General features: G+C 57.1%; 1 protein-coding gene across 5 annotated transcripts; it reads left to right on the forward strand.

The window, feature by feature from the left end:
- Positions 1-99: 99 nt before the first annotated feature.
- KHK (ketohexokinase) lies at positions 100-11,185 on the forward strand. 5 transcript variants are annotated; one of them, XM_078056096.1, is made up of 9 exons: positions 105-721; positions 3,952-4,068; positions 6,097-6,231; positions 6,419-6,553; positions 8,313-8,385; positions 8,956-9,102; positions 10,468-10,556; positions 10,704-10,861; positions 10,944-11,185. In XM_078056096.1, exons 1-9 carry the CDS (start codon positions 630-632, stop codon positions 11,027-11,029), a joined length of 1,032 nt encoding a protein of 343 aa, XP_077912222.1. In that variant the 5' UTR covers positions 105-629; the 3' UTR covers positions 11,030-11,185. The 5 variants fall into 5 exon arrangements, with proteins under 5 accessions (XP_077912224.1, XP_077912222.1, XP_035946185.1 ...); XM_036090292.2 differs by lacking the exon at positions 6,097-6,231 and having other exon boundaries at positions 106-721; XM_036090291.2 differs by lacking the exon at positions 6,419-6,553 and having other exon boundaries at positions 107-721.
- The last annotated feature ends 874 nt before the right edge of the window (positions 11,186-12,059 follow it).

The raw sequence follows: 12,059 nt of genomic DNA on the forward strand, positions 1-12,059 counted from the left end.
GGAGCCGGCCCCCGTCACGTGACCGCCGCCGCTTCCCTAGAGGTCCCCGCCGCTCCGCGACGGAGGCGGGGCCTCGAGCTGGGATTGGCTGGACCTCGGGGGCGGGGCGCAGACGGCGCGAGCGACGGCTGGGGCTGAAGGGTTCAGGGCGCAGCTGCGAGGCCCGGCTCAACATTGCCGGTCTAGGGTCTGGAGTGCGAGCCGCCAGTGCGGGAGAGGGAGGGGCAGGGGGCGCCTTGGTACTGCACCTTTTTTTGCATTCAGGAGATTGCCGAGCTGCGCTTTAGAGAGGTTTGCGTTAGCTCCGAGGCTGTCTGGCAAGTGAGGAAACTGAGGCCGAGAAGTGGGAGGCGTTGCCATCTGCTGGGCCACGCCACCTGCTGAGGGGAAGCCGGGGACCAAAGCCTCGGGGTCTGCGCTCCCAGGCCCGCTTGAATCGGTGGGCGTGGGGAGCAAGGGACCTGCTCCCTTCCCTCCCGGCTACAGGAGCCTCCTTGGGGGAGGAGCTCGGGACGCAGAGGAAGAGCCACGTTAGCCCCAGGAGCAGGGACACAATCCTCTGGGATAAGAGGCAGAGCCCAGGAGGAACCCCGTCAGCCAGGCGGGCAGAAAGCTCCGGGAGCAGCCTCATGGAAGACAAGCAGATCCTGTGCGTGGGGCTAGTGGTGCTGGACATCATCAATGTAGTGGACAAGTACCCGGAGGAGGACACGGACAGCAGGTAGGGGCGCCCGGGCCCCTCGGAGACCCCAGGGGCCGCTGCAGCCCCGCGTTTGAGCCCGGCAGCCAAGACCCAACCCCAGGTCTGCGGGGCCTGGCCCCGCAGTCAAAGTCCAGCCTCAGGAGCTGGTATCCCGTGCCCTCCGCCCCGGAGGACCTAGGGAAAGAATTGAGGCCGTTAATAATAAGACCCAGGCTTTGGATAGCGCTGTGTTGGCCAATTCCCGTTTCAGGAGTCATTTTCCGCGTTTAGAAACTCTTTGAGATGAAGTGATTTATCCAAGGGCATGCAACTAGTAAGTGGCAGGACCAGCTTCTTTCTTTCTAACAAAAAGACCGATGCACTTGTCTCTCACCAGCGTTTACTTCTAATTTATCTACTACGTATATCTCATCTGTTTCTTAAATAAATTTTGAGGTAGCTTTCAATAATAAGTATGTGCAGGTAGAGTGCAAGAACACTTAAAACCGCGGTATTTGAGCTTCACTATGGCTTCAGGGCTTGCTGGCACTAGAGGCAAATTTAGAAATCCTGTGGGTTATGGATGGAGCTGGCTCATGCGCCATGACCAACTTTTCCCTGGTGCTAAATTCCAAAAGGAGTTTGCCAGAAGTCCTTTTTACAAAATCAGTGAACAACATCCTTCTTGGTTGTCTGGTAGAAGTTGAAGAGTTGCTTGTTGGCTCTCGTATTTACTCTTGATAAGAACCTCACCATTGCACTGTAATCCCAGAAGGGCATTTCTATGCGGCGGAATCCGAGCCTTTCTCTTGGTGCTGTCTAGTGCTTACAATACCGAGAATTGCTCCTTGGCTATCAGTTTTCTCAGCCAAGAACTGGATAAATGGCTAGTTCAAGGTTTAACTCAGACAAGACACTATAGCACTCATAGCCATGAATACCCAGTTCTCCCTGTTCTGATTGAGGAGAGAGACCCGAGTAGCCTCCAGGCTCTGGGTCCACCCAGCACTGTCACGTACTTTGCTTACAGCAGCCCATGGGAAGTGTGTAAGGGTCAGTGAAATCCCCTCCTTGCAGATGAGGAAGCAGTTACCTCTGTGGAGAAATTAAATAATTATTGTAAGGCCTCATAGTTAATGAGTGGCAGAGCAGTAATTACAATTCGTAGGAATCTAGTGCTCCAGCCCTCTGTCGTCTCCTGAGCTCCCTCTCCCTTTGCTGCTGCCCGTCTCATGGAATTGACCCTTTGCTTCGGGCTGCTCTGTTTGCCCCAGGTTAGAGCCCTTGCCAGGGAGGGCAGGGACAGCGGGGGAGGGGCACAAGGGTAGGCTGCTTTGTAGAGCTAGCCAGGTCAAGCCGGCCACAGGACGCGGGCACAGTGAGGAGTTTGACCTCCTCAAGAGAACAGTGTGGGTTCCAAGGCCGCAGGTCCTCCCAAGGACTGGAGGGCCTGGGGAAGACCCAGAGTGCCACTTTCAACGACAGCTTCAGTGCCATTCCCTTTGAGCTTACTTTCTGGAGAGGCTAGGATAAGGAGATCCTGCTAGCTCCCGCCACGGGCTCCTTCTGAAGGAGGGCACCGTGTTCTCCATGCCCCCTGCTCTCAGGGTGTACCTCCTCCCCCTCCCCCAGCCCCATGGTTCTGCTCCTCTGCAGAGCGGTGTGGTTGTCCATAGGGCCTCTCTCTCTCTTTCTCTCTCTCTCTCTCTCGTGCCCAGCCCACCCGGCCCACCTCCTGGACTCTCGTGCCTCCCAGATGAGCAAGCCCAAGTGGGGACCCAGTTCTTCCCAGAGGTGGGGCATTTCGGCCCCACCTCTCCTAGACTCTCCGAGCTCCACAGGCTTCTGGGGACCCTCAGGAGCCACCACCTGGAATTTGGCCAGACCCCTGAGTTACGGCCTTGCCTCCCAGAGTCCAGGCCAAGAAGAGCCTTCCAGAAAGCATCCTCATGCTCAGCAAAGCATTTCTGCACAGGAAGTTGGGTATCAGTGTGACTTTGAAGGATTTCCACAAAGTAAAATTGTATACCCTTTCTTCAAAACCTCATCCAAGCCGGGGCCTGACTACTTTCCATTCACAACTACACAGTACATGGCGGTGGTTTTGGAGTCAGGCCGCCTGGGTTCTGATGGCAGCTTCGTCACTAACTATTGGTGTGATCCCGAGTCAGTCAAATCCCACGAGGCTCCCCGTTCTAATCTGCATGAAAATTTCTCTAAAGCTCATAGCTCGAAAAATGTTTGTCCCTTTACAAACCAGTATCCTTCCTGACGGATCGTGGACCCCTTTTCCTGAGACTGAAGGGAACTTCAGGGTTAAGTTTTGTGTGCCAATATACCTTAGCCTAAAAATTCTGCTTCCTGTATTTCTCTTAATTAGTGGTTCTTATTGTAAGCGGCCACAGTTACTCTTTTTGGAACTGGAAGAATAGAAATGACAGCCTGCACTGTCTACCCCACGGTATTGTGGGCGCACAATGAGACATCATTAAAGTGCTTTGATGCACATAAGTCACTGTTTTTGTTGTTGATAACAACGAAGCCCTGCAGGTGCATCTCCACTTGGTCTCCTCAGTGTACACCTTGAGTTAGATTTTCAGTCAAGATAGAGAAAAACTAAAGAAAAAAAAGGTAATCGTGTGATGGGGTGGCGTGTTAACTAACCTTCCTGTGGTAATCATTTTGCAATACGCCCGTTTCAAAGCACGTTGTATACCTTAAATGTACAGAATGTTATATGCCCATTATATTTCAATAAAGCTGAAAGAAAGGGAAACAAAAAAAATGGAGAAAAACTGGTCTTCATCCAATAATCTTTTTAACTTTTGACATTATTATGTAAGTTAGTTTCCCCCTTCCATCCTCGCCCCCCACTTAAATGACCTCAATGTCCAGGTTTGCTCCCTGTCTTACTTATTTTAACCCGAGTTATTATTGAAGAGGGCTCCCCTGAGACGGGAGCAGGGAGCCGATTTGACACCTGTGGGAAGAGGCACTTGGCGTTCTCCAGCCATCGGGGCTGAAGGTGCGAGAGCTCTGTACCTGGGGGAGAGGCGGGTCGTGGTAACTGAGAACGGGGTCACCTACAGTGGAGCCTTCCTTTGTGATGGACCTGAATGCGTGAAAATGAGAAGGCTGGTTGAGATGCTTTCTGAGGGGGAGCTCCCAGCTTTTACACGTCACGGGCCCTACCCAGGGCACTGTGGCCGGCCTTGCTTATCCCGGCACCAGCCTGCTGCAGCTGCAGGGACGCTCCGCGTGTTTTGCAGGTGCTTGTCCCAAAGATGGCAGCGCGGCGGCAACGCATCGAACTCCTGCACTGTTCTGGCCCTGCTTGGAGCCCCCTGCGCCTTCATGGGCTCGCTGGCCCCGGGCCACGTTGCCGAGTGAGTGGAGGAGGGAGCGGGAGGGTGGAAAAGAAGGAAGTCTTGACCCTGGGTGGGGGGAGGGGGCAGGCTGTAAGAAATGGGGTGGGATAACTCTGGATCCAGAGTGGGAGGGGGCGGAGTGGAGTCCCAGCGTCCTGGACCCTCCCCCGGGGTCCTGAGCTCATCTGCTGCTCAGGTGTTAAGGCTCTCCTGCTAAAGCCTTCATTTCCACAGCCGGTTTCCTTGGCCCCTCCCCGGAGCCTGCTCAGCTTCCCACCTCTTTCTTCCTTGCTTCCAACAGCCTCTGTGGTGGATATGACTTTGCCCTTCTCGATTCCCCGTGGTCCCGGCTAGGCTTGTGGCAGAAGGCAGTCAGGGACGTGCCGGACCCATCCTCCCCCGGGGGTGTCCAGCATCCATGGTCCTAGGGTTCAGGCCCACGATTTCTTTCCCCGTTGAGGGGGCAGGGCAAGTGCTGGTGTCCTCCCTGTTCACTGAAGCCACAAGAGCACCCTGCCCGCGGACACCCTGAAGTCACGTGCTGACGCTGGGCCCAGACGCAGGCCTCAGCTCCCCAGCTACTTAGGCTGCAGCCCGCGGTGGCGCACACGCGTCCTCTGTGCTGGCTGCCGCAGGGACCCAGAAGCCCTTTGACCCCAGCACTGCCAGTTCAGCAAATGCTTATCAGGAGGTGAGGCCCACACTTTGCCCACTGTGGGCACTAGGGCAGGCTGCCAGCTTGCTGGTCTGGGAAACTCAGCCCTTTGAACCCTGGTTTCAGGGGGGTTGCTGCCCAAACCCAGCCCCCCGAGTGAACTGGCACGAAACAGATCAGGGGGCAGGAGCCTGCCCTGTGAGGTGGGACAGAGGGACCTGGAGCCAACAGCTGGTCACTTGTTAACTTTCTCCGCTGGCTGTCTTCCTTCCCAGCAAGAGGCAAGACTGTGGCTCTTGCTTAGGATAGTGGACTCGCCTTTATGGAATGAGAATGCCGGGAGGTGGGCCATTCCACCTTCTCCCCATGTGTTTAACAAACATCTAATGAGCACCTACCCTGTGCCGGGCACCGTGGGTGCAAAAAGTCATTTGGAAAACCCAACCGTAGTTGGGATGCTTTGGGAAAGTTACTATTTAAAGGATCCTTGAGGTGTAAGATGAGGAATAATGCCCCAAGTTGGTACCTATATACAAGTCTGTATTGTCTAGCTTTGGTGTTGCCAAAAGTGGGGTCCAGCCATGGAGAGAAAGGTCGGGATGGTGGCTGGACTAGCGGTCACAGGATGCTGTCTCCAGAGAGGGCCAGGAAACGTGGGGCTGGCCCCCTTGTTCTGTGGGTGCAGTCTCCCCAAGGGGCCACCTCCTGCTCACTCTGATTGGAGGAGATTCTGGGGTGAGAGTCCCGGACCAGGCCCACTCTGAGGAGCGTTAGGCACTGGGAGCCAGCTCGCTGCCTGGAGGGATCCCCCTGCCGCGAGAGCAGGGGCCCGTGAGTGGCCTCACCAAGGCCGCACGGCTGCCTGGCTGGGCATCGTGGAGGCAGGGGTCGAGTGACATTGGCCCCGCAAGGGCCTTCAGAGAGAGGAGTACCGTGAGGATGAGTGTGTAGGGGGCAGCCGGGGAACAAAGTACCACCTTGGTAATTATTGATTCTGCCTAGGCTTTGCATGAAACGGGCCACGGTGCCCTCACCTGCTTTGTTCAAACAGGGTACGTGCTCCAGGCCCTGATCTGCCCCAGCCAGTTTAATGAATTTCAGCACATCCTTTCTGGCTTGAGTCAGACCGGAGGCCAGGTTCGGGGTTGGAGTTTCCTTCAAGCAGGATCTAAAAGAACGTCCCTTAGTGTTTTTCTCCCTGAGTTCCAGCTCCGCGCCCCCGCCTCTCTTGCGTCCTTGCACCACCTGGGACAGCATGGGGGTTTCCGGGTCCCTCCCGCCCCCCACTCCCCCCGCTTGCATCCAGGGTCCGCAGCGGCCCTGCCACCGGCCCTCCAGTCCCCAAACCTTTGTCGAGCCGCACCTCCCCGCGGGTTACTCCGTCCCGGCAGTTTTGTCCAGGATGACCTCCGCCGCTATTCCGTGGACCTACGCTACACAGTCTCCCAGACCACGGGCTCTGTCCCCATCTCCACGGTCATCATCAGCGAGGCCACTGGCAGCCGCACCATCCTCCATGCCTACAGGTTTGTACGCCTGTCTGCGCCTGGCCAGCCGCCGCCGCCGCCGTCACTAACTCTCAGAACAGGACCCTTCTTCTCTGAGAGGCCCATGGGCTCCAGCACCCCTCCCGTCCCTGCAGGAGGTCCAGGCCGCTGGTAGGCTCTAATCTGTGTCTCCTTGCCCTTCCCTTGGCTCGGGCTCCGCCCCAAGCTTCCTGGTGGCCGACTTCAGGCAGCGGGGCGTGGATGTGTCCCAGGTGGCCTGGCAGAGCAGAGGGGAGACCCCGTGCTCTTGCTGCATCGTCAACAACTCCACTGGCTCCCGCACCATTGTGCTCTACGACACGTAAGGCCCCCCGGCCTCGCCCTTGCACAGCCCACCAATCAGTTCCCTCGCTCGCCACCCCGGGCGTCCCAGCTGCCCGCTCTCTGCCGCCTCTTTGTACCGGAAATTGTCCCCATGCCAAACTGTTCAGTGATTTCTCAGTTGTTTCAATTAGGGGGGAAGAGATGTGCTTTGCTCTGCCTGGTGCCTTGGCCTTGGTCAACAGCCAGGATGGGCAGGCAAGCCCCGTGCAGAACATAATTCATGATGTGATTCCTTCCTAATTGGTCAATCAGCAGCCTGGGAGTGGGTGTGGGGCAATCGTTCTGAGGAGAGAGGGGTGGATGGGAGATGTGATTCCAACCATCTTAAGCCCTGAAGGGGACCCACTGGAATTTCCAGGGTCAGCCCCAGAGTTGCCAGCCTGCAGCATGGCACCAAGGAGCTGGGTTTGGGTGTTCAGAAGAGATGAGCCCACCACAAAGGTCCCGGCGTAATGAAGCCACACACGATTCACAGGCATCGCTGAAGCAGCGGGAAGGGGAACATTGGGCCCGGAGATCAGGGCCATCAGATGCCATGTTAATTAAGGGGAAGGGATCCCCTTTAAAGTCCCAAGCTACTAGGGAGAGGCCCTGTGGACCCAGACCCTTCTCATGTCTCCCAGAGTCCCTCCTGAAGAATCTCAGACCTTTAGTTTACTAAGGACCTAGTGTATGCCAGGTACTGTGTTAGGGCTCAGGCGGTCCAGACCCAGCAGCCCTGGGGCTCAGGCTGTCCCTACCGCCCAGATGACTCCTGGACCTGGGGGAGAGGGGGCAACTATACTAGGACAAGCTTTATGGCCGGTGGTCTCTGGGCTCCGTGTGTCCCAGGGGGCATATGTGCTGGCAATGACCTTCTCCTTGGGCGGTCCTAGTCATCTGCCCATTAAGCAACGATCTGTAGCAACTTTGATCAAGGACACCACATGGGTGTTCACAGGAAGAGGAGAGGAGCTCAGAGGAGAAACATTTGTTGCCCCCTGGCCCCAGTGTGAGCATATCCACGCACATTACCTCCAACTGCAGCAGGCTGGTGGGTTTGGACCCACTTACCAATGGCAAAGCAGCCTCAGAAAGGCCCAGGTACACAGCTAATTAGATTGCTTCAGCTACAGACCATGGAGGGGAGGACATAGGTTAGGTGTAGGTCTCTGGTCAAGGCAGACCCTTCCCGGGGCTCTACACCTGAGTCAGCGGAACTGGAAACTCATCCTCGAGCACCAACCTTGACCTCAGGGTTGCAACATGGAGCTGCCAAGCTTAGAACAGTGGTGCTGTCACTGCTGGGGCACCGGAAGTGAACGGGACCAGGCCCAGAGCAGCCGTGGCCTTTCTAGTTCACCGGCGCACTGCATGCTGGGAGCACGTGCGCCACTGGCGAGGGGGGATTCTAGGAGTTGTAGTCCCTGGTGCTCTTAGAGCGTTCTGGGAGATGTGGTCTCCAAGGCACACTCAGCTGGCCTCTTGACCCATGCTGCCGTTGAGTTTACCCCAAAGGGCACCCTGGCAGACTGCCTCCAGCCGCCTGTCTGGAAGGAGCTGAGTAGGGCAAGGAGTGGTCAGGAGTTTAGCCTGGAACGGGGCCTGTCCTGGAACTGAGCCTCAGAAGGCCGTGTTGGAGATCCAGTCTGGCCATGCGGCAGGCAGCACCAGGTACAGGGCCCCGGCAGCCAGAGATCCGGGCCCGGGCTCACCTCACCAGGCCTCTTCTCTCTCCTTTCTGTCCTGTGACTTAGGAACCTGCCAGATGTGTCTGCTACAGACTTTGATAAGGTTGATCTGACCCGGTTCAAGTGGATCCACATTGAGGCAAGTGCTGCCCTACCTGTGTTTTGAGGGGCTCAACCTGCCAGCCCCTTCACGTATTCTGCCTTCTTAGTTTTTTTGAACCATGAAGTACGTCAAGATAAAGGACTCCAACCCCCCTCATCCCCGCTCCAGCTTGCTGTGTGTTTTAAGGCCCAGAAAGCACCTTACTCGGGTTCACACAGCAGGATGTAGGCACGAGAAGCAGGATGCTGGCTCCAGGCAAAGGCCCATGCTTTCTGTGTCCCAGGCTGCCCACCTCCTCCACACTCGGAGAAGGCCTGAGTTCTAATCCTAGCCTTGTCATTTAATTCACCATAGGTCCTTAGGAAAGTCTCTCTTTTATTCCTTTGTCTCCTCGTCGGTGAAATGGCAGGCGGGGGGGCGGGGTACTGGGAGGTGGTCAATAAGGTCTCCAAGGTCCATGACCGCTCTAGAATTTTGAAACTTCGGATGGCGTTCCGGCCCAGTCCCCCCTCGCCCACCAGCAGGGAGGGAAGAAGAAGCCAGAGCAGCTGCTCTGCCCAGCTGGCCCTGAGCTGCCCCGTCCCGCCCCACCCCGCCCCGCCCCAGGGCCGGAACGCTTCAGAGCAGGTGAAGATGCTGCGGCGGATAGAACAGCACAATGCCACGCAGCCTCCGGGTCAGAAGATCCGAGTGTCCGTGGAGGTGGAGAAGCCCCGAGAGGAGCTGTTCCAACTGTTTGGCTATGGAGATGTGGTGAGTGGCCCACGCAGCTTCCCCTTGCCACATGCAGCTCATTTAGGGTTTGTGTTTTTTTTTAAGATTTTTTTTTTTTTTTTGATTAGAGAGAGAGAGAGCACCGAGGGAGAGTGAGAGAGAGAGGAGACTCCCCGCTGAGCAGAGAGCGGGAGTGGGGGGCTTCGATCCCGGGACCCTGGGATCATCACCTGAGCCACCCAGGCGCCTCTCATTTAGGTCTTAAAAGGAACCAAGCGTTCCCTTGGTTACCGGGAATGCCTACCACACCTGGAATGGCTTGCTGTCATTGGCAGGTGGGGGGCAAAGAGGCAGGCCCCCAGCTTTGGACTCCCTTGCAGGCCCCAGTGGTGGCGATGGAGAAAAATTTCTCCATCCCAGTGGGTGCACGGGTACGAGAGTGGCCAGAGGGCTCCTAGAGCCAGCCAGCGCACCCGGCATGGGAGCATTTCCTCTCTGGGCCTCCTCCGTCTTTCCCCCTGTCAAATGAGGGAATAGGACAGTTTTCCCGGGTGTCCTCCAACTCTGGGGTGGGTGGCGGGCTGTGGGAGCCACCGAGGGGTGAGGGAGGATGGGAAGGGGACTTACATAAGGTAAATTCGGGTAGTGCTGGGATGGAAATGAGTTCTGAGGGACAATCCTAGCATCATAGCCCAAGTTGGTTGGGCCTCCACCGTGGCTGCCCGGAGGTGTGGATGCCTGAGCCACAGGGCGGGTTTTTATTTGATTGGTGAGGGTGGAGCTCGGCTGAAGTATTTTTTAGCAAAACTCCCTCTGGCAATTCTTCTTTTTTTTTTTTTTAAGATTTTATTAATTTATTTGACAGAGAGAGACACAGCGAGAGAGGGAACACAAGCAGGGGGAGTGGGAGAGGGAGAAGCAGCCCGGGGTCCTGGGATCGCGTCCCTCTGGCAGTTCTAACGTGTAGCTGGTGTTGAGGAAGCTCTACAACCCCTGGCCCTTTATTTTAAAGGTGAAGAAACCTGGCCCGGAGGGCATAGTTGTATCAGGAAAACAAAGCAAACCGCTCCTGAGAGCCGGGGGTGTAACTTGGCAGCGGTAGCTTTCACCGCAAGATGGCGCTCAAGGCTCGCTTTGGATTTTCAATTGCAGGGACATTCGTTGATCTCAGACCAAATAAACCAGGGACTTTTGTGCCACAATTTACAGGGCTGGCTTCTAGCATATCTTGAGCAAGTGTGAAAACGCATTCCTGTGGGACAGTGAGATGCTACGTTGGGGATTTAGGCGGCCATGTTGGAGGAGTGGCATTATAATATGGGGGCAATGCTAGGCTGCAGGTGGTGAGTGACTGAGCGGGGACTGGGTTTGGGGGACCGTCAGCCTCTCTTCCACTGCCCACAGGTGTTTGTCAGCAAAGATGTGGCCAAGCACTTGGGGTTCCGGTCAGCGGGGGAGGCCCTGAGGGGTTTGTACGGTCGTGTGAGGAAAGGGTGAGTAGGGGGAAGCCAGGAAGGGGCCTTAGGTGTGGAGAACCAGTGAGTCTGGATGCGGGGAGGGGGCGGCACTGCCCTGAGGAGGGGGATGAGGCTGGGGGCCAGGGGCGGGCCGACGACCCAGCTGAGTGGAGGGTCTCGCAGGGCTATGCTGGTCTGCGCCTGGGCTGAGGAGGGCGCTGATGCCCTGGGCCCTGATGGACGGCTGCTCCACTCGGACGCCTTCCCTCCACCCCGGGTGGTGGATACTCTGGGGGCCGGAGACACCTTCAACGCCTCGGTCATATTCAGCCTGTCCCAGGGTGAGTACGCCGGCAGGAGGCGCCAGGCTGAGGCCTGCCCCTGCGCAGAGGACCGGGCTGATCCAGCTCTCTGTCCCTCCAGGCAAGAGTATGCAGGAGGCCTTGAGGTTTGGCTGCCAGGTGGCCGGCAAGAAGTGCGGCCTGCAGGGCTTTGAGGGCATCGTGTGACTGCCCTGTGGCAGGGGGCACTGGCTCACACACCCCCTCCCTGGAGGCTGGCGCCTCCTCCAGCCTGGCGTCCGCGCTGCCTGTGGGGGGCGCTCGCCCTGTGTCCTGGGGGCTCACACCGCCGAGCCGCCGAGCAAATAAAGCTCCTGCCCCAGAGCCGGCTTCCTTCTGCCAGTCTGTTTGTCCTTCATGTCTGAGCCGCTCTGGCTGGGCTGCCAGAGGCTTTGAGGCTACAGCCCGTCGCCCTCTTTTTCTCTATTCCTCAAAGTAACCTCCCTGCGTAGGCCTGGAGGAGGGGCGGCCTACACTGGAGAAGCGGGAAGTACCCCTGACCTGCCACCAGCCGTGCCCTTGCTGGAGGCCCAGCTGGTTCTGGTGAAGGGGAGCCACAGGGGATGGGCAGACCCTGAGCCTTCCTGGCTGGGGAGGACACGTATCTCCTCGTACCCCAGGGAACCTTCCAAGTAATAAGCCACCAGAAAATCTCCTCTGGGCCCCTGGGCTGTCACAAGACTCCAGTCTGATGGCTCCAGGACTGTCCACACGGCTGAGCCAACCTGACAGGCCAGCGGGCAGGGAGCCTTCTCTGTGGTTTGGTGGCGCCTTCACGGTCCAAAAATATCTCCCCTGTGACTGTCCCAGAGCCTGAAGCCCCACCCTTGGAGCCGCCTTGTCATTAAGGCGGTGCCCTGGCCACAGATGGGCCCCAGGACTAAGTGTCCATGTCCCTGCGGGAGACCAGGGCTGAGGGCATATTGGAATCGGCCAGTTTTCATATGGGAGTTGGGGCAGGGCGTGTGAGACCACAGACTGTGCTAAGGACCATGGGCTTTGCAGTCTGACACACCTGAATTCAAATCTGCCACTTAATTGGCGGTGTCACCTTGGATATGTTAGTGACTCGGTCTTCCTCAATTTCCTCATCTGTCAAATGGAGCTAATTCTGCCTGGTGGTATTATCGTGAGGATACGATCAGACAATGTAGAAAATGCCCAGCATGACGCCTGGTGTGTACTCGGCTCTCAGTAA

This window comes from Halichoerus grypus, chromosome 10, assembly GCF_964656455.1.
Source record: "Halichoerus grypus chromosome 10, mHalGry1.hap1.1, whole genome shotgun sequence".
NCBI classification, from domain to species: domain Eukaryota; kingdom Metazoa; phylum Chordata; class Mammalia; order Carnivora; family Phocidae; genus Halichoerus; species Halichoerus grypus.

Coding starts and splice junctions, on each gene's coding strand:
- KHK (XM_078056096.1), top strand. CDS start 630: ATGGAAGACAAGCAGATCCTGTGCGTGGGGCTAGTGGTGCTGGACATC. Junction 8,386..8,955: donor TCAAGTGGATCCACATTGAG/GCAAGTGCTGCC, acceptor GCCCCGCCCCAG/GGCCGGAACGCTTCAGAGCA. Junction 10,862..10,943: donor CATATTCAGCCTGTCCCAGG/GTGAGTACGCCG, acceptor CTGTCCCTCCAG/GCAAGAGTATGCAGGAGGCC.